Source organism: Topomyia yanbarensis, chromosome 2 (genome assembly GCF_030247195.1).
Source record: "Topomyia yanbarensis strain Yona2022 chromosome 2, ASM3024719v1, whole genome shotgun sequence".
Classification (NCBI taxonomy): domain Eukaryota; kingdom Metazoa; phylum Arthropoda; class Insecta; order Diptera; family Culicidae; genus Topomyia; species Topomyia yanbarensis.
In genome coordinates this window covers 430573286-430593715 of record NC_080671.1, presented here as the reverse complement: position 1 = coordinate 430593715, position 20430 = coordinate 430573286, and the positions used below count along the sequence as shown (strand labels likewise).

The 20430-nt window shown below is 38.1% G+C and overlaps 1 protein-coding gene and 1 pseudogene across 1 annotated transcript; one reads left to right on the top strand and one right to left on the bottom strand.

Moving 5' to 3' along the window:
• The first annotated feature begins 15317 nt into the window (after positions 1 to 15317).
• Positions 15318 to 16849, top strand: LOC131685406 (uncharacterized; annotated as a pseudogene).
• Positions 16800 to 18190, bottom strand: LOC131685395 (uncharacterized). The gene has a single exon (XM_058969096.1). The coding sequence runs from the start codon at positions 18058 to 18060 to the stop codon at positions 16957 to 16959; it is 1104 nt and encodes a 367-aa protein (XP_058825079.1). The 5' UTR covers positions 18061 to 18190; the 3' UTR covers positions 16800 to 16956.
• Between the last annotated feature and the right edge of the window lie 2240 nt (positions 18191 to 20430).

Genomic DNA, 20430 nt, shown 5'->3' with positions numbered 1-20430 from the left:
TATGTTCGTCGAGAATTACAGCAAAAGAGACGGGAATGAAAGTATGCTAATTCTGCATATTTTGACATTAAAAATGTCTTACTCCACTATCTGGGGTTAGGTGTCATTCTAAAATCTAAACTATCTCCCATGTAACGAAACTATGTAAGGTTTGCACGCTTATAACTCCGATATTACTAGATGGATTTCAATCATTCATACACCAACCGATTCAGAAACACCTAACTTAAATATTGATAATAATTTAATATCTCCCCAATAAAAGTAGATTTTTGGAAATTGGTAAAATTAAAAAGTTCACGAAAAACGGGAACATTACCATTCGTGAGGCAGATTTCTCAGACACAGCCGTCAAGAGAGGGCAGCTTAGTTGCTCAATGAAACACGAAAAGTCATAAATAGAAGCAACGCATGTCCGTTTAAATCAGTTGTTGCTCTTATCCCATATGAGCAACATCGTCTCCGGGCGATGCAATAAGCGCTATCGATTTTCGGTAACGTTGGCATTTGCACACACTCGCACCTAAGTGACTAAACCATATACGGTTAGTTTATAAATAGAGGTGACGCGTACCCGTTTGAATCAGTTTTTGTTCTTATGTCGAACGGGTAAGATCATGGCTGCAGCCTCTGGGCACTACAATAAGCGGTAGACGCTATGCATTTTCGGCAGCGGTCGCCGTGTGCGGATTTGTCGGGTACCAGCATGGTGTCACAGAATGATTTGCAAAGTGGGTGGGCGGGGTGGTTTGGATTTAATTCAATACGGTGTGTGCTGCTTAAGAGTGTTGCGTTTGAAAAAAATATATTTATTTTTATGCATGCGTGTGCGTTGTAACTTGTTAATCCATGTTTACGGCGCTTTGTAGCTGCGTAGGGTAAAGAGCCAATTGGTTTTCATGTTTCATATTTCGGTTATATGTTTTTTATCAGTAAGGCATCTGACAACGTGCTTCTGTAGTTATTGCACTGCTCAGCAGCGTAGTATTTTATATAGGAGAGTACACTCAGGTTTTTTACGCGGATTTTGAAATTTACGCGGTTTTCATTAACGCGTTTTTTTGACATTGAAAATGTCTTACTGCACTATCTGGGGTAGGGTGTCATTCTAAAATCTAAAATCAAACGATGTCACGTTTTTGCGTCACTATTTTGAACGCTAATAACTTTCTTATTTATGAACGGATTTCCGTCTGGTTATCACTAAACAATTCAGAATTAACTGAAATTATGTTTTATTGCTATAGTGTTTTTGTATTTCAATAGTACACTATTGAAAAACAAGCAAAAATGAACAGATCTCGAAAACGTGAAAACTCTCATACATCAATCTATCCCCGGCAGCGCCGTCGAAAGGGAGCAGCTTAGTGATTCAAACGAACACGAAAAGTTATAAATAAATGTGCCGTGTGCCTGTTTGAATCAGTTGTTGCTCTTTTGCCAGCCAAATAACATCGTATCTATAGCGTCTCGTACGACAGATTTGAGCACCTAGCACACTACGCTTCTATGAATGACGTCATCCTCGACTATTTAAAGAATATCATTTCTCGAGCGACTTCATTCTCCCGTCGATCGTCGGGCCGTAAAGAACAGCAGTAGCAATCATGCATGTTGACAATGCACTGCGTAGAGTGCTGCATTTGATCACTGCTACCGCTGGGGGTGATCCGATGTAAAAAGCGCGCGGCTGGAAGAGTTGCCCAACCTCAGTTGAAGCCGACTAATTGTTCCATTCTGCATGTTATTGGTAAATTAAAAACCCTTTTAAGGGCTATAACAAACAATGAAGAACAAATTTGAATATTTCCAATCATTGACAGCGATAATTCAATTGCGCAGTTTATATTCGTTATTTGTTGCTTGCACACGCGCAAGCAATCTGAAATTTGCAACAATCTGTTATTTGTTTAAATTTATCCTTCCGAAACAATACAAAAATGGGCAGCTACTTAAAGTACATCTCGAGGCTGAAATTGGTGAAAACCTGCGATTTATTAAAAAATAATCTTTCGGAAACATAATCCAAAATTCTGCAATGTTTCAGAAAATTGGAGAATGTAGCAACACTGCCAACTAGCGAAAGCCGTACCAAAAAGAATCCGCAAATTTTTGTTCGTTATTCTGCATGAAGGCAGTCCTTCCATCAACAATGCGAAAGTGATAAAAGCCAATGTCACGTTTCAAACTATTAGTATTTCAAATTATCTGTTGAAGGGGAAGGTTGTTTGTTTCTTTCCAATTTTTATTATTTATCCGATGTAAGTAGCGCGTGGCTGGAAGAGACGGCAAACCGTTATTGCGGCTGACTGTTGGTTCCATTTAGCATGTTATTTTTGTAAATTAAAAGCCCTTTTCAGGGCTATAACCAACAATGAAGAACAAGTTTGAAAAATTCTTGACGATGACAACGATAACCTAATTCCGCCGTTTATATTCGTTACTTGTTGCTTGCGCGTACATTGACAATCTGAAATTTACAACAATCTGTGATTTGTTTAAAATTATCCTTCCGAAACAATACAAAAATGTACAGTTATTTAAAAGTATATTGTCATGCTGAAATTGGCGAAAATCAAGCCAAATCCAAAAGTCTACAATATTATAGAAATCGGAGGATGTGAAAAATCCGCAAATATTTTTTCGTTATTCTCGTGAAGGTAGTCCTTCCATCATCAGTGCGAAAGAGATAAAAGCCGATGTCACGTTCCAAGCTATCAGTATTTCATATTAGATTCTGAAGGGAAGGGTTGTTTCTTGTTATTTCGAAATATTTATCTGATGTAAGTAGCGTGAGAAGGCAGACCTTGTTTTGCAGCTGACTAATTGTTCCATTCTGCATGTGATTTTTGTTAAACCAAAAGCCCTTAGTTAGTTTAGTACTTTTCATTCCATAGCACGCGTGTTTGTGGATTCCACAAATAGTCCTTTTCAGGATTCCACCAATGGACTCCAAATATAGAACCTTTCAGAGTTAATGTTAATTATACTACCGAATATATAAAGATACATATGTTAAACTTTCTTTGTTTACGAATAGTTTGAGTTATGACCAGTTAATTTTCTATCATGCTTGAAAACATTTAATTTGATAGCAGGTATTTAAAGATAGATGTAAGGTTTTGTTTGTGAGCATCATTAATTGATGTTCCTATTTCATGGATTTGAATAAAACTTTTTTAAAACTTGAATTTATCACACTATAGGTTATCGATTTTAATTTAAAAATTCAACAATTATCTCTAGTGAAGAATAGCATGCCTGTGTGTAGTTCTAAAACAGTCTATGGCATTAAGGGGTTTTAATTTGGCCACGGATAATATTGATTGCTTATAAAACTGGCTACATTTTTAATGTCATCGTGGTCGTGTCTTGTACACAACCCTTAAATTTTTTGTTTCTCAGTGCAGCAAATCTGTCCACAGTCTGTAAATCTGGCATCGCTGTTGCTCGATTCAACGACATTGCGGCTTAGTTAGACCCTTTGGTCGATTTACGATTGAACTGTATATGTAAACAAATAAACACGCTCGCTATAAACAGAAATTGTATACCTTTAAATTCTGTTGGTTTAAATGTTTAAGTTATTATAATTCGTCGTCGTCGGTCGTCTTTATAATTTTGTGCCGGAACATGACGAATTACGCTTTCTAAGTACCACCGTCAAAGACGCATGTACGTTCTTATGCCGAAGTTTATAAATCGAACCAGATTGAAGATGTGTAAAGAATGGTCAATATTGAAATCAGGATGCGAAGAACTGATAACTATGTGGTTTCCTCTAGCAGTTTGTACTGTGTTTCATACATTTCTTTATATTTATAATCAGAAGTGAAGTTGTTTGGCCGTGCTTCATTACTATGCATACTTCATAGTTTCATAGGCTCAATGAAGTAATAATGCATGATACTGATTGACTACGATGTTTTTTGAAATAGAAGCTTCACAACGAAAGGCATTGCTTTTCTCTGCTCATAGACAGTGTTAGATCACCTGCATATTTGCTCGAAGGACTACTAAGGGCCGATTTCTTCATTCTCGCCTAACGTCTTAACCAGGTTTAAACGTACTGGTGAACCCGGTTTAAAATTTAAGCGAGGATAAAGAAATTGGCCGTAAGCCCTATAAATATGTATAGGCATTGCGCATTTCGCCGCAAGGTTGCTCTAGCGGAGAGACTCGTGCGGTTCAATGTAAACAATTCATTCTATCACACTTTAAGGAGTGTTCATAGTTTGATGCACTAGTAGAGTAACAAATAAAACTTTCTACTTGCCTTTGACCGTCCATTATTTGAGTCTCCATTTGCTTGCATGCGACTCGTGTAAGATGATTTAAACCGTCCTTATCTGGTACGATCCCTTGATCCAAAATTGGATACAAAATTTTCATTCGGAATTTTGCGTCATCTTCGAATGTCGAACGGTTAATCTGAAAACGTTAAATATGTATAGTACGACAAGCGCTTACAGTAATTATAGTAGAAAGCTTACCAAATTTTGAACATTAGTGGAAGTCTCATCAATTTTATCTTTGGTCGGATTAGCTTCAGAACTATAGTTTTTTATTATGTTAAGAATTGTTAGACAGGATCCTTTTTCGATTATCCCCATTTCAACTAGGTCGGCATCGTTGAGCAGAACTAGGTTCTGATCGTTTATTTTTTGGGCTGAAAAGAGCGAATAAGTATATATAAAGGTTTAAAGTGACATCTCAAGTTGTTTGCACTACCTTCTTGATTGTTGTTTATTTTATTATAAATTTATTTCCAAGTTTATTTCCCTACTAACTATCTACATATTTCAAACTTATATAGTAGTTTTCTTCTGAATCTCCGTATATACTCCATAAGTTGTATGTTTTTTTCGTTTGCAAGTTCTTGTGTGATATGCGAATAACTTGACTGTCAGTTTTGAGTTTGTAACTGTTGTATTGTAAACAATATTCGCATTCGAGATGCTGTATTAGGCAAACAATTTGATTATCCGATTGCAATATATCTATTATCAAACCATAGGACATTTCGTTGCATACTTGGTATTTCGCTATCAGTCCCGGCCGAAAGCTTGTGTTATTTATTTTCATATGGTTTATATATTTGATTGAATCTGGTAGATCCCGGATCAGGAGTAAATTACTTAGAGATTTTTTGTGTATGTGCTTTGACGAAACGATATCTACCGTACCAATTTCGTATGAATGGTCAAGAATAGTGGTTATCTGTGCTAGATTCAGGCGCTTAGCAAAGCTGTTTGTTAAATTGATGAAATTGTTGCATGTCTTCGCTTGGGATTTCGACTCCTTGAATTTCGCTTCGAAGCGTAAGCAACTATGATTAACAACTGGCCCATCCTGACGAATTATGTAGGGATAATGAGAGATGTGATGGAATTTATTGGTAGGGTTGATGGCAGGGAAGCAGGATTTGAACAACTTGTAAAAACATTCGATTTCGTTTTCCAGATCGTTAATCTGATTCAATGTTAGCTTATTGGAGAAACTATAATAAGTTATTTTCATGAGAGCTCTAAGCAATGATGATAAATTTGAATTAAATCCGAGAATCTGGTTGAACATAAAAGGGAAAGCTCGAAGGAGAAGCCAACATTGCGAAGCTGACTGAGGAATAGCATGTCCACGTGCTTTTAACTTCTCGCAAGTAAAATTAGCGGTAGGTTTATCAGCCGATTCAGTTATACCGTATTCGTAATGCTGTATAATTTGGTTGACTTGACTAATCGTTATCACTTTATGGATATTTACAGCTTCGTTCAAAACACATTTGATTACGACCATGACGACGCCTTCCAAAAGATCATGCATTGGATCAAACGTGTTATTTTCCGCTATGTTGAAATATTTAACTTCATTCAGTGCTGATTTTCGAATGATTCCGCATTGTGAAGGTGGTTTAGTTCCGCTTTGAAGTGCATTTAAATCACATTGTATGCTTTCTTCAGTGCGATGAGGGAAGGTATCACCAATGTTTCCACAATGAAGTGCAGTACGCGTCGCATAGCACATTCTACAGAATAGACTTGATTGGGGCCCCATTAACTCGAAAATTTCATGAATTGCCAGCGTGTCCCCCAAAACATGCACTAGAACTGCCCTCATCGTAAACTTTTCACTCCCATATTGTACTACAACACCATCATCTGATTCAAGCTCACGCAAATCTTGAATCAGCGGTTTCATAACGTTATTGTAGCCATATTTTTTTACATCTCTTGAGCGAACTGTAAGCGTTAGATATATCCTGTTGGAGGATGAATTAATTGCGGGGTGGAGATTCTCAATTTTAACACTGAAATTGGTAAGTTTTTTTTTTTTGATTTGCGTGATCCCAAAGGGTTCAGATATTCGACATCGTCCAGATGAAGCGAGAGTCGTAATGCATCGGGAAACCGTGTCAGGAATGGGTGTGTTTTGAAACGTTGACCATCTTTGAAACCGCACAAGATATCGTCATTCACTGCTTCTTCTGCTATCATCTTGCGAGCTCCGGGATTCTTCATAACCAGTGCTAAAATGCTGGTTAGTGGAATATAGTGAGCAACGTCTTTCACTATTTGTACACTTTTTCTTTTGCCTAGTTTGGTAATCGCGGGGACAGTTTTAGTGATTCTAGTTCTTCCCAAGACTTCTTCCCTAGGGTTTGGCACAGCACAACCCGCAACTCCAGACAAATATGCTAGGTTATCTTTTGGAGAAGCTACGTCTGCAAAAATTCCATCCAAAGATGCGTCGTTTATAAATTTCAAAACGTCGGTATCGTTTAATGGGATCGACTTCGATTTCAAAAATTCTCTGAATAGATTCAACATGTAACACTCGTAATCTTCTATAAGATTCGAGGTAACCTGTAAGAACTTTTTGATTTTTGTCTCGGGAAGAGATACATCTTTTCGCAAATCTGTGGCGAATTTACTAATTTTCTTAGTAATTTCATCCAACGACGGCGCCGTTTTAAAGAATATAGTATTCGTTATTCTCAACAGATAATCATCATCTACGAGCATATTTTCCGGATGATTATTTTGAATTTGTTCAACAGCGTCATGGTCGTATGAAATATTTGTAGAATTTTCTGTAATTAGTGGATGAACACTCTCTATGTGCCGTTTCAAGCTCTTAAACCTCTGGTACAGTGAACCACATTCTGAACAAAGGAAAGGTTGAGCGGCTGCTTTGCTGGTGTTCAAATTGTGTACCAACCGGAAGTGTTCCTTCAATTCATCCAATTCATCTTCCCACAATTTGGCACATGGCATGAGAAACCTGAAACCTTACACTTTTTTTCCAGTATATATATATATATATATATATATATATATATATATATATATATATATATATATATATATATATATATATATATATATATATATATATATATATATATATATATATATATGTATATATATATATATATATATATATAAATATATATATATATATATATATATATATATATATATATATATATATATATATATATATATATATATATATATATATATATATATATATATATATATATATATATATATATATATATATATATATATATATATATATATATATATATATATATATATATATATATATATATATATATATAATATAACGTGAATATTACCTCGCAACTTCATTGCAGTTTCAGCATCCACCTCTTCCGAAATCTTCTGCATGCTGGTTGTTCAAATCCACTCTTTCAATTAAAATGTATTTTACACACTACAACTCTAGCTTCAACTATTATAAATATTTGAACAAATTTTTATTTGTGAAAAAGTGATGAGCGATAACTAAACGAGCGTGTACCTACTAATGGAAAATGGCGGATGACGCTTGGAATTTTTAACTTGGCGAGAAACGGCTTTTCCGTTTGGTAACTCCAAAACGGTTTCTTGTGTAATACCCAAAAATAGAGTCAGAGTTACTCAGAGATATTATACATGACAACTCAATTTTTGACGTTTACGAACATCATTCAAAACTGAGTTAAAAGTACTCAGAATCTGAGTAACTTTTTACGAGCGTGTAGTGTCAATTTTGACAAGCCTTCAGTGTCACAAACTTTAACCTACCCTGCTCATTCATGTTCTCAACTCCAATGTTAAACGTCTAATTTAAAATTTGTTAGTTTGTTTTCAATAATCTTTTTCATTGATATCAATCGCTTCGCGCATTTTTTTGTTGGCTGATTAATAGTTTTATAACATATTCTCAGTTGTTTGGATGCTACTATGAGTGTTGAGAGAACTAAGGGATTCAAGCTTCTGCTCTTACATGAATTCATCACGTACGATATGACCAACGAAACTCGGTGTAAAATCACCCGGAAAAGCACTCCATCTTTTTTAATACAGTAAATTAGCAAACCTTGTTTAGAGCTGGGTGATTTTTTCAAAATTACCCATTTATCACAACCACCCTTATTCGTAGTAAGCCCATTTGATTTCGATGTCGTAAACGGGAATACAAAGCACTTTCGAACGAATCTCGCAATCGTCGTAAAAAGAAGCCAAACTAGAAAAGCGATAAAAAACAATCTCATAGAAAATTGACGATTGCAGCTGCAATGACGAAATCGGTTGCAATTCAACCGGCTTATTTGTTTCAACTAAATCGAGTGTCGCTGATAATTGTTTTTCCTCAGTATATCAATCGGCGAATTGAATTAGAGATGATCCCCAAAACAAACAACTTAATTCACTCGATTGTGCCGACCCGAATGGAAATCGGTTTTTTTTATTTTCAACGGAAAAATATACAAAATTTTAATTTGACGTTTAACGTTTTAGTTGAGAACATAAATGAACGCCTACCGTGATGTGAAAATTGAAACTTAAGCGACGGTTTGTCAAAATTGACAAGACTGATGATTTGTCAAAATTGACATTGGACGGACGACTTGTCAAAGTGGGGTGCGCATTTGGGAACGCATCCACCAACAAAAAGCTGAATAGTAAAAGTTTATCGGTAGCAGCGATGCCAGATGTGAAGACATGTCTTCATTTTGAAGACATTTGAAAGCAAGATAGAGAGAAAGATGGGAGCATTTTACACATTTGAGTGTATTAGTATTATACTTGCAAAATTAAGCATGGCGGCCGGGGCCCTTGAAGTAAATATCAACATCCGAACGAGCATCCTGATTCTTTGGCGCACGATGAAAAGTGAGAAAAGGCCGAGCTTCGCTTCGGATCTATCGATTAGAACACTTATGGCCACTTTTTACTTCGAAAAAAAAACCGATTAAATTAACTATTGCCGAACCGAAACGAAACTTATGGCAACAGAAGGGCCCACTACGTCAACTGTTTGTGCTTTTCTTTTTCATATCCTGTTTTTTAGGCTTCATCAAAGAAAAATGACAACCGCACTCACACACAGAAAAAAAAATGTGCACACCTGTATCCGTCTTGATTTGAAAGGCTGTGAAGCAGCCCACTGAGACGTCCAAAAAATTGTTTTAAAATCGTTCAACACGGGTCCAACGATGGACGTTCGTTGAACGGTTATTTGGACGTTGTCCAAGTTGGTCCAACGAACGTCCTTCATTGGACGATTTTGAAACCAACCGTTCTTAGAGGGAGGGATACCAGGCATATTTTTCAAATGTCTACATTTAATGAAAAAATGTCTTCATTTGTCTTCACCGACCAGGATTCTGAATCGGTTTTAGATTTTGAGCCAGAATTTTGCCAAACAAATTTGTCTTCCAAATGAAAAACCCGTCTTCACAGCCTTTCAAATGTCTTCAAAATGAAGACATGTCTTCACATCTGGCATCGCTGCTGTGAAGACTAGAAAAACTCTAGTAAGAGAACTGCGGAGAGAAAAACAGCATTTTTGGCAACGTATGCCCCAGCATTGTATGACAACAGGTCCAATGTTATTAGGCAATCCATGAGACGTTTCTGATCAGCTGATTATTTCTTGTTTACTTATTCTGACGTTACTCCGAGGGGTGCGACGTCCGACAATATCGTTGATTCGATCCAACATCAAACGAATCGGACTAACAAACTTGTTTGTCGGGCGAGTTTTTCTGTTCGCAGGAGTAGACTTGTTGACAGTACCCACCGCTGAATTGTCAAACAAACGTCTAATGGATTGCCTAATAAGGATAGGCAATGTTCGATTGGATTCGTTTTTTGACAGCTAAACGCGAATCCAATCGATCCAAAATGGAGCCTCCGCAGTTCTCTTTCTTGAGTTTTTTCTAGTGAAGACGGATTTTTCTTTTAGAAGACAAATTTGTTTCGGTTGTCTGACCGATTTCTGGTAGAATTCTGGCTCAAAATTTTAAACCGATTCAGAATCCTGGTCGGTGAAAACAAATGAAGACATTTTTTCATGAAATGTGAAGACATTTGAAAAATATGCCTGATGGTATCCCTGATCGGTAGGCCGGGTTGTTGTCCTAAAAACGTAGTGTTGACATTGTAAAATATTGAAAACTTGGCGAGATGGACCGTGAGCGGTCTTAGCCGTCCGCAAGTGACACAACAAAGAAAAAATACTGAAAACACAGATCTCAGACCAAATCCAACCCAAAAATGAATGTTGAGTAGGATGTGTCCAAAATCAATACAAATCGGTAGTTTTCGGTAGGGATAACAAAATATCGGTAGTTTTCCCTTGGTCGTCTGTGAATCGGTAGGGAAGACCAAAATCGGTAGGACTGCCGATAAATCGGTAGGTCTGGCCACCCTGACTGTGAGTCGTGTTTACAAACATTCCCTCTAAGAACGGTTGGTTTCAAAATCGTCCAATGAAGGACGTTCGTTGGACCAATTTGTACAACGTACAAATAACCGTTCAACGAACGTCCATCGTTGGACCCGTGTTGAACGATTTTGAAACCAACTAGAAAAACTCCAGTAAGAGAACTGCGGAGAGAAAAACAGCATTTTTGGCAACGTATGCCCCGGCATTGTATGGCAACACGTCCAATGTTATAAGGATAGGCAATGTTCGATTGGATTCGTTTTTTGACAGCCAAACGCGAATCCAATCGATCCAAAATGGAGTCTCCGCAATTCTCTTTCTAGAGTTTTTCTAAAACCAACGACATAACCCGGTCAGCGTGACAAGCAGAAAGTCAGCAAAAGTTGAGCAAAGCGAAATTGATGCTGGCAGAGTTTCTGCGAGCATTTTGCGCGATTTGTGCGAGAATTCTGGCAAAGAATTCGCACAAATGCAACAACCGTTTCTGATAGAAGCGGTTAAACCAACCGATCACTTTTATCCAGAATCGAGCCAGAAATGTACGGCCAAGATCTCTGCACGCTTCTTGCCACATCTTTGTCAGATGTTTTGCTCGATTCGTGCTAAATTCTACCAGGTAGGAATTGCCAGGATCTTAGCACAGTTTATGTCCGAGTTATGCCAGGGTTTAGCTCGGTTCCTGTCAAAATTTGCCAAAAAACGCGAGCGAATCCGAATTCGCCCTAGCTCAACTAACCCGGCAGGATACGCGCAGAAATCTGACAGGGCTGCCAAACCAAGACTTACAGAAATCTAGCAGAGCGGTCTCTGCCAGAAAATTTGCTCACTGGGAAACTGTGCAAAGATCCTGGCAATTCCTACCTGGTAGAATTTAGTACGAATCGAGCAAAACATCTGACAAAGATGTGGCAGGAAGCGTGCAGAGATCTTGGCCGTATATTTCTGGCTGGATTCTGGATAAAAGCCCGCTCGGACGTGCATGGCAGAATTCCCCCCAGATAGCCGGCAGCGAAATAAAAAGTTTGGCAGAATTTCTGGGGGTCTGGCTGGCAGAGCGCTGCCCAGCCGGCCGGCTCAAATGCAACAACCGTTTCTGGCAGAATTTTTCGCCTTACGGTTATTAACGGTTTTTTCTGCCGGATTTCTGCCAGGCACGCACCGGCAGGACCGGTTTTGTACTGCTTCAGGTTTTGCTTGAATTTTTTCTTAATTTTTTTTTTTAAATTTTATGTAAATTTATGACAAAAACATGTCTGGAGACATCGAGCATGAATCGACCAAAGGGCCGTAGTCGCAATGATATCGAATCGAGAAAAATAGCTTTGAAAATTCGGTTCAGAAAATTAAATCGTATTTTAACAGTGTTTGCATACTGCGCCTTCAAATGTATTGAAACACTTTGAAACAATACTAGTTTTCGGAAGCATAATTAAAATGTTTTATATAATAACGTTTTCGTTGATAAAATTGAAAACAGATTATTTCGCCGAGTGTTGTTATGAAATGTTGATTAGGCCATTTTTGAGTCGCCCTCTTGTTTTGACGACTCTCAATTTCGCCCTGCAGTGTCGCCAAAAAACAAAAATCAAATGTGGCTTTCGCCGTGCTCGCTGGAGGGGAAAATTTGTTATTCTCCCTGGGCGTAACAAGCACTTGGTTTTTGTTTAGGGCGAGTCTGTTTACGGACCTTGTAAACAATGATGCTGTCAATTTCGCCTGTATACACTACCTTAGAAATGCAGAGGCGTAACCCGCCTGGCTTTTTGTTTACAGTCGAAAGTCGGATCCGCCGTTTTGTTTTTTATTGATTTTCATGAAGTGTGAAATATTTATAAATGAGTTTTTATATTTTTTATAAAGTATTTTTACTCCTCTTTCAGATATTAATCAAATCTCTCTTTGTGTACATTTGTTAGTTTCGCCCATTTGTCGGTTTACGATCGAAATGAAATCCATATTACTTACCATGTTTGAAACCAAAATCTTTGTTTCTCCTTATTTCTTCATCTGCCAAAACTATCCTTCTCGGAAAAATGTAAATATGGCGAAAATGGAACAACGATAAACAAACCAGAACCGGCGAGGCGAATCTGCCTGCCATAACTGGAAGGAGTATAGCTGAATTCTGGCAGCGCCATCTTGATAATTTTGACAGCTGCCGGAATCCTGTCGGATTTTTGCTGGCTGCCCGTTTTTCTTCCAAGCGGGAGTGAGCAGCATCGGTTGGTTTAACCGCTTCCCACTGAGACGTCCAAAAAATTGTTTCAAAATCGTTCAACACGGGTCCAACAATGGACGTTTGTTGAACGGTTATTTGGACGTTGTCCAAATTGGTTCAACGAACGTCCTTTATTGGACGATTTTGAAACCAACCGTTCTTAGAGGGTTCTGTCAGAAACGGTTGTTGCATTTGAGCGAATTCGTTGCCAGAATTCGCTTTACTCAACTTTTGCCAACTTTCTGCTTGCCACGCTGACCGGGAATGTGCGGATTATTTGCAGTGTAGTTGAATCGGTTTTCATTGGAGCTGGAATACGAATTAGAACCAGTCAGGATTCCAGCTCATTTCCGGTTGAACTTTACTGGGTCGTTAGTCCGATTCGTTTGGTGTTTGATCGAATCAACGATTTTGTCGGACGTCGCGCCGACAGCCCAGTAAATTTCAGCCGGAAATGAACTGGAATTCTAGCTGGTTCCAGTTCGTATTCCGGCTCCAATTACACAACCGATTCTATCTAGAATCTGTTGTGTCGCTGGAGTCGGAGTACGAACTGGAACCAGCCAGAATTCCTGTTCATTTCCGGCTGAGCTTAACTGAGCGGGTAACGCCAGAAGAAACAACCAAAAAATAATCAGTTGCTGACAGAGATGCCAGATTTGCAGACAAGTTTGCAAATTCGCAGATTTTTAATTTAAGCTGCAGATTTTTTCGATGACGCAGATATTTGCAGATTTTTTAGTTTGGTTGCAGATATTTGCAGATTTTTTAGTTTTATTGCAGATATTTACAGATTTTTGAATATAAAGGCTTTTGGTTACACTAGCTTTCCTGACATTTTTTGTTCTTCCCTGACTTTTAAAATTATTATTGCAGACATTTGTAAAAAGTACCTGGCATCTCTGGTTGCTGATCAGAAACGTCTCGTGGATTGCCCATTAGGTTTTACACCAACCGACATAACCCAACAAAATGAGCCGGATGAACTTCCTTTGACAATTCTCGGTGGTTTGTTTACTTGGGAGTTACGTGAGTTCAAAATTTAATGAAACAGATGAGCATACACTGAACCAAAAAATCACATACGTTTCATGTGAAAAAACACCTAAATTTTAAAAACGATTATGCACATCAAATTCATATGCATCAAATAAAACTTATACAGTCACCGATGAATTTCAAATACAAAATGAATAACTTTCAAGCGTGGCCCACATACATGTTATGTGTCTTCACATACTTCTAGGTTTATGTGTAAAACACATTATTATTACGGGAATATATAATGTGAAAAAAATCATACACATTCAACATGGCGTCAAGGAACAGTACGGCGGCGAATACATTGCTCCTGGACTTGTGATTTTTCTAATTAAACGTGAAGACGTTAGAAATACATATATATCCGCTATAACTGCTCCAGATTGAAGATTCCAAGATGGTATAGAATGCATTACAAATCAATGATCAACACAGACCTGTAAGTCCAGCCGGAAAATGTGCCAAAGTTCTGGCTGGCTCTAGTTAGTAGCTGGTTCCAGTGATTGTTTTGTAACTGGAATCGGTTATTAACTAGAGCCAGTCAGAGTACCGGCTGAATTTCCAGCTGGACTTTACTAGGATTATCCGCACATTTATTCAACCAAGCTACATTACCTAACAAAACATTTGAATACTATTATACAAGCAACTAACAATCACATGAATATCAGATAAACCCACTTCACGTAACATGATTGCTATTATACATTCAGTTAACAATCATCTGAATATCATATAAAAGGTATATAAGTTTCAAATAGAAAATATGTGGCATTCCGATAGCAAGTAACTGAACCTCACGTAAGATATATCTGTAATCAATACTAGTTTTTATAGGGCGGAAGAGAGAACAGATTATGTGTGAAAATAATAACATTCATGTGAAAAGTATTATGGAAAATATTTACATGTTTTTGCATATGAAATGTAAGTGATATTTTGGTTGAGTGTACGTTGCACTCGAACTCACGCAACTGACAGAGTAAACAAACCACCGAGAATTGTCAAACATGAACTTCATTCATCATGAGTTCATTTGTGTCGTCATCTTGTAGAACTTAATTAGGTTTTACACCAACCGACATAACCCCACAAAATGAGCCGGATGAACTTCGTTTGACAATTCTCGGTGGTTTGTTTACATGGAAGTTACGTGAGTTCGAATGTAACAGATGAGCACCCGTTGCACTCGCACTCACGCAACTGATAAAGTAAACAAACCACCAAGAATTGTCAAACATGAACTTCATTCATCGTGAGTTCATTCGTGTCGTCATCTTGTAGAACTCAATTAAATAAGTTCTACAAGATGACGACACAAATGAACTCATGATGAATGAAGTTCATGTTTGACAATTCTCGGTGGTTTGTTTACTCTGTCAGTTGCGTGAGTTCGAGTGCAACGTATGCTCATCTGTTTCATTTGAACTCACGTAACTCCCAAGTAAACAAACCACCGAGAATTGTCAAAGGAAGTTCATCCGGCTCATTTTGTTGGGTTATGTCGGTTGGTGTAAAACCTAATTGGAATCCTGCCTTTAGTAATTTGTAATTTGTAATTTTATTGAGCACGTCAATTTTTTTTTAAATTATTTATCTAACTATAATCTCTTCCATTCAACCAGCAATGAGAAATGCCGGATGACAGTGATTTTGAGCCCGATTACACCGATCCCACACGAATAACGTACAGTTTTACCTCGTGTACGAACACAGCACCGGAGTATTCGATGGATATGGAAACCCACGTTCGTTTGCCGGAACATCCCAGGAAATACAGCGAAGCGGATCTAAACCCTACGCGGAAAGATTCACGATGTGATCCATATTGGTCTTTGGCGTGCTATTGGCCAGTTTATGTAAGCAACTTCAAATTCAACACCACCAACAGAAACGAGTGGCCCAAACTGGTGGCCGATTATTTTGCCTACAAGGGACTGATAACGCGAACCATTTCCAAAAGAAATTAACCCTCTTTTCGAAAAAGCCGCGATTCGGAACAATTACCGATTCTGTTCCGGAGAACGAACGACGAGCTCTTCAATACATGCCAACGTTTCACTTTGGTAGTGGATATGTTAGATTATTTCACCAGCCAGAAGGATGCGGCGGACGCAATACGATACTGTAATCGCGAGAGCTACTACGGACACCGGTTGAATGTCCTTTCTGGTCGGGATGCTGATTGTTTTGACAAGGAACGTAGTTTCAGAATAAAACAATCTTCAAGTCTGTACAAAACCGAGCAGTTCTACGAAAACGAACTGTCCAGGAATGGCAAGGTGGAATGTTTGCTCCAACATTCTCCAGTTCGTGGTGCAATTCGTAAACCAGGATGAAATGGTTCAGGCGGTTTGTAGAGTAGCTGGAATGGTGCCAATCCCACTGATTGGGCGCATCCCGAAACAGCGATTCCTCGAACAGGACGTAAAAGATGAACTACTAGATAAAATAAATTCCGTCGCTTGCTTCATGGCGATGAAACCGAGAGAGACAGTTCTTCAGGCGTTATTGGAAGGCAAACGACCGGAAATCGATCTCAGTTGGCAAGGGCACATTAAACCAGTGACTGGAAGACGGTTTAACAAGAAGAACAAGGACGAAGGGCGGCTTAGCATCCAGGTTGGGTATGTACCAACGGAGAAACGATTGAAAAAACTCATTGAAACACAAGAATTGGCCAAACTATTAGGACGTTAGACGTGGTACCTGCGACTAAAGCGCATTTAAGAAAAAGAAAAACCAGATATCCACGTAAAAAACGACATTGAATGACAATGTAATGATAACTCGTTAATTTTACTACAATATATTATGTATTTTACCTAGGATGCAAACTACAAACTAGACATATATATTTTTTAATTCGCACTGATACTGAAGCACAAATCAGGGAACCTTTTTCGAAGCGTTTTGGAACGTTTGAACCGCACGCCTTTTAGAAATTGTATGCTTCATTTATCGACCCTGGCGAGAATATGGCAGGGAATTCGATCTGCGGGATTCACACCCATCTTTTGTAGAAAATTTTGAGCATTTTCCTCAATTTCTAGCAACTTGGTCCGCGTGCTTTCGGTTGGAGTGTATTGGGTATTCTGTCCAAGTAGCTTACGTTCATTTCGAATCATTTTCACTCGCTCTAAATATTTTTTGGAAGTCGCCAGCTTTTTAACTTGCCTTCGCGACATCAGTGGTTTTAAATATTTCTGCCACCTTAAACTAACCTGCGGTTGTTTACCTTCGCGAAGTGCCTGCATTATATGTTCCTCTGGTCGCATTTCCAAAAAGTTTTCGAAACGAATTCGCTTATGGAGTAGTGTCTTGACATCCTCCTCAAGGTATCTCTGCTTTCGGGTAGGCCCAGTCAAAGGTGTCATGACAAATTTATTCATCTGACATAAGCTGGAAATCATATCAGCCTTACTGACAAATTGAACCACAAACTCGGTGGGGGTATGTCGAATCAATAGCTCTACCTTGCCATATCTGGAAAGAGGGCGTTCATAAAAATCTTCTGTTTTGTACAGACTCGAGCTGGACAATTGCTTTATTCTGAAGCTGCGTTCGTTATCAAAATAATCTGGGTCTCTACCAGACAGGACGTTCAACCGGCTCCCATAATACGTCTCGCGATTACAATACCTGATCGCGTCCTCGGCATCCTTCTTACTGGTGAAGTAAACCAATAAATCCACGATTTTGTACTCATATTGGCATTCTCTGTAAAGCTCATCGGTCATCCCGCGAAGCAAAACTGCTTTCACTAGCAAACCTTTGTAAGCAAAGTATTCGGACACCTCTTTAAATGTTGCGTTTATCGCTAAAACCCTAAGGTTGCTAACATATACAGGCCAGTAGTATGACAATGAACATTCTGGATCGCAGCGTGGATCTTTCTCCGTTGGATAGAGATCAGCTTCAGTGTAGTTCCTCCGATACGATGGCAGTCGATGGTAGGTTTCCGAGTCTATCTGTTCATCAGTTGCTTCATTTTCAGTTGTTGAAATTAGTTTTCCTTCAGGATCAGTAAAATCAGGCTCACAATCACTTTCGGTCATTTTCTAAAGAAAGTCTGACACCAATAGGATTGACTACTGAAATCTTAACGTGAGAGATAGCTTCACCAGATAAACCGAAAAAAAACTCCAAACGATCCTCAATAAAACTTGTAAATTGTATAGATTTTTTATAAATCGACACAGATCTTTCAATAGGGCCAAAGTCGCAATGTACTCAAATGGAGAAAAATCAGTTTCAATATACGGCGATGCTTTTCTAAATGTAGTTTTTATTGTAGGTATAAATTACTTTATGACCATGTTTTTCCGGAAGCATCTTTGGTTAAACCTTATGACAATATAACAAAGAATTTAATTCCTATGTGCTTTTAGTGGGTAGAAACTAAAAAAATGCTTACGCCCAATTTGCATCCCAGTCGTGATTTCGCCCTTCAGCAACCACCATTTGCGGAAGGGCTAAACGGTGTACATAATTTTCAGAAGGGCGCGGTAAAAGGGCTAAACTGACTCTGTCTTGCTGGGTAGGGCTGGGTAAATGGGCGAGCTTGACAGTATACTTTTTAATAGGGCTCAGCAAATGGGCGCATAGAAACCCAATGTAAATGATAGGGCGCGTGCATCTTTTCTTCGAATTTCATGAAAATATCGAAATATTCGAATGTTTATGTGCAACAAGTATCGAGTAGACATGATCCTAGTAGATATTGCTTATCATTTATATAATAGAACCGCCGTTTAAAGAATTTTGTGAATAATAACCGTACGCCCGGTTCTGTCAAAAAATGTAAGTTTAGCCTTTATATTCCATATGAGAAGAAGGGCCTAAGTCGAAATCTCGAAGAAAATGCATGTTTCGCCGTTTTGTTTTCTTTAATTATAAATCGAACTAAAAACCATTTTAACTAATTTTCACCTCAATCTTGTAGTATTTTTGTCGCATAATGTCATAATAGCGAAAACGCAGTTTGTTTACATTTGCGATTTAAGCCCTAATGAAAGATCTATGTCGAAATGCAGGCAGCGATGTCAGACATTTCTAGGACAACATTTCAGAAGAGCGTTACCAGCGTTAGTACAAAGAGAATAGGGAAAGAGACGAATAGTGTGAAGCCAAAAATACCTTATTAAGCAGACCAATCGTGCACTGATAAAATCAAGTACCCATTAATGCGTAGAAAACTACTCATTTTCAATAAAAGTGGAATAGCCCATTAAATGGGTAAAGCGTTTGTACCCATAAATGAGTACAGACCTTGTACGTCAACCTGGGTATGTTTCACCCATTATTTTTCGCAGTTACAACTGTTACAACAAAATGCATAAAAAAGACCCATTCATGAAATTCGCGCCAGAATTAAAAATACTGTCAATAGAATTATTTCTGAATTAAAAAAAAAACAAAATAACATTCATTTCACATTATTGTTTCCTTATAAAGGTATAGGAATCTAGCTAGAAATCCTATTCTAAAACTACTCAACAAAATAAAACCGCCAACTGGATATATTTTTGATGGCTGGATCTTTTGGCTACTCTAAAAATGCCGAACTGGCGCATATTTTCAACATCCTCAGTAGTCTAAACAGACGTTGTTTTCGGAGCATTGCCGAAATGTTCCGTTTCCGCCACGGACTCCGATGCAGGGCGACAATTTGCAGGTTCCACTACGATCCTTAGTTTGCAGGTTAACTCGCTTGAAATAATGCTTAAGGATTTTTCACCCATTATCAAGATCAATATACCCATTGACATTACCTCATCGAGTAGTTGTGAAATGGATAAAAAGTACTCATTGTTAGAAACAAAAAAATACCCATTTTTTGACAGCTCGAATAACTTCCGAAAATGGGCAATTTGAATACATAAAATGGGTATAGTTTTTTTACCGTGTGCAATGTAAATAAACATTACTCATACCTGAGTTGGAGGAGATAAGTATTGTACATCTATTAAAAAAAAATTCAATTTGGTTCAATCGCGATTGTGAGGTGCATTCTAGAGTATATCTTGAGTGTTTTTTCAAAACGTCATATCTGCAATGAGTTACTCTCTTTGTTTACTTTCTCTTTCGATTTTTACGGCATCACTATAACACTTTTCGCTTATTTTACAGTGCAGATTGAAAGACGGTGGTTTTAACTAGTATATTATGCAAAGAGTTGAGGGATAAATGTTAAAGTGACCGAATTATTAACAGAAGAGAAAGTAAACAAAGAGAGTAACTGTGGTACCTATCACACAACGTAAGTATAGTAGTAGTATAGTGTACTCGTGATAGTATTAGTTGCCGTTAGAGGTTCAGCGGTACATCGGATGAACACTGAGACTCACTCTTAGATACACTGTAGCGTACATCGGTCATCACATATTGGCGACGAGGTGAAAATTACCGATAAAAGTAAAAAGTTG

Excerpts from the sequence above, each read along its gene's own strand:
- LOC131685395 (XM_058969096.1), bottom strand. The coding sequence starts at position 18,060 with ATGACCGAAAGTGATTGTGAGCCTGATTTTACTGATCCTGAAGGAAAA.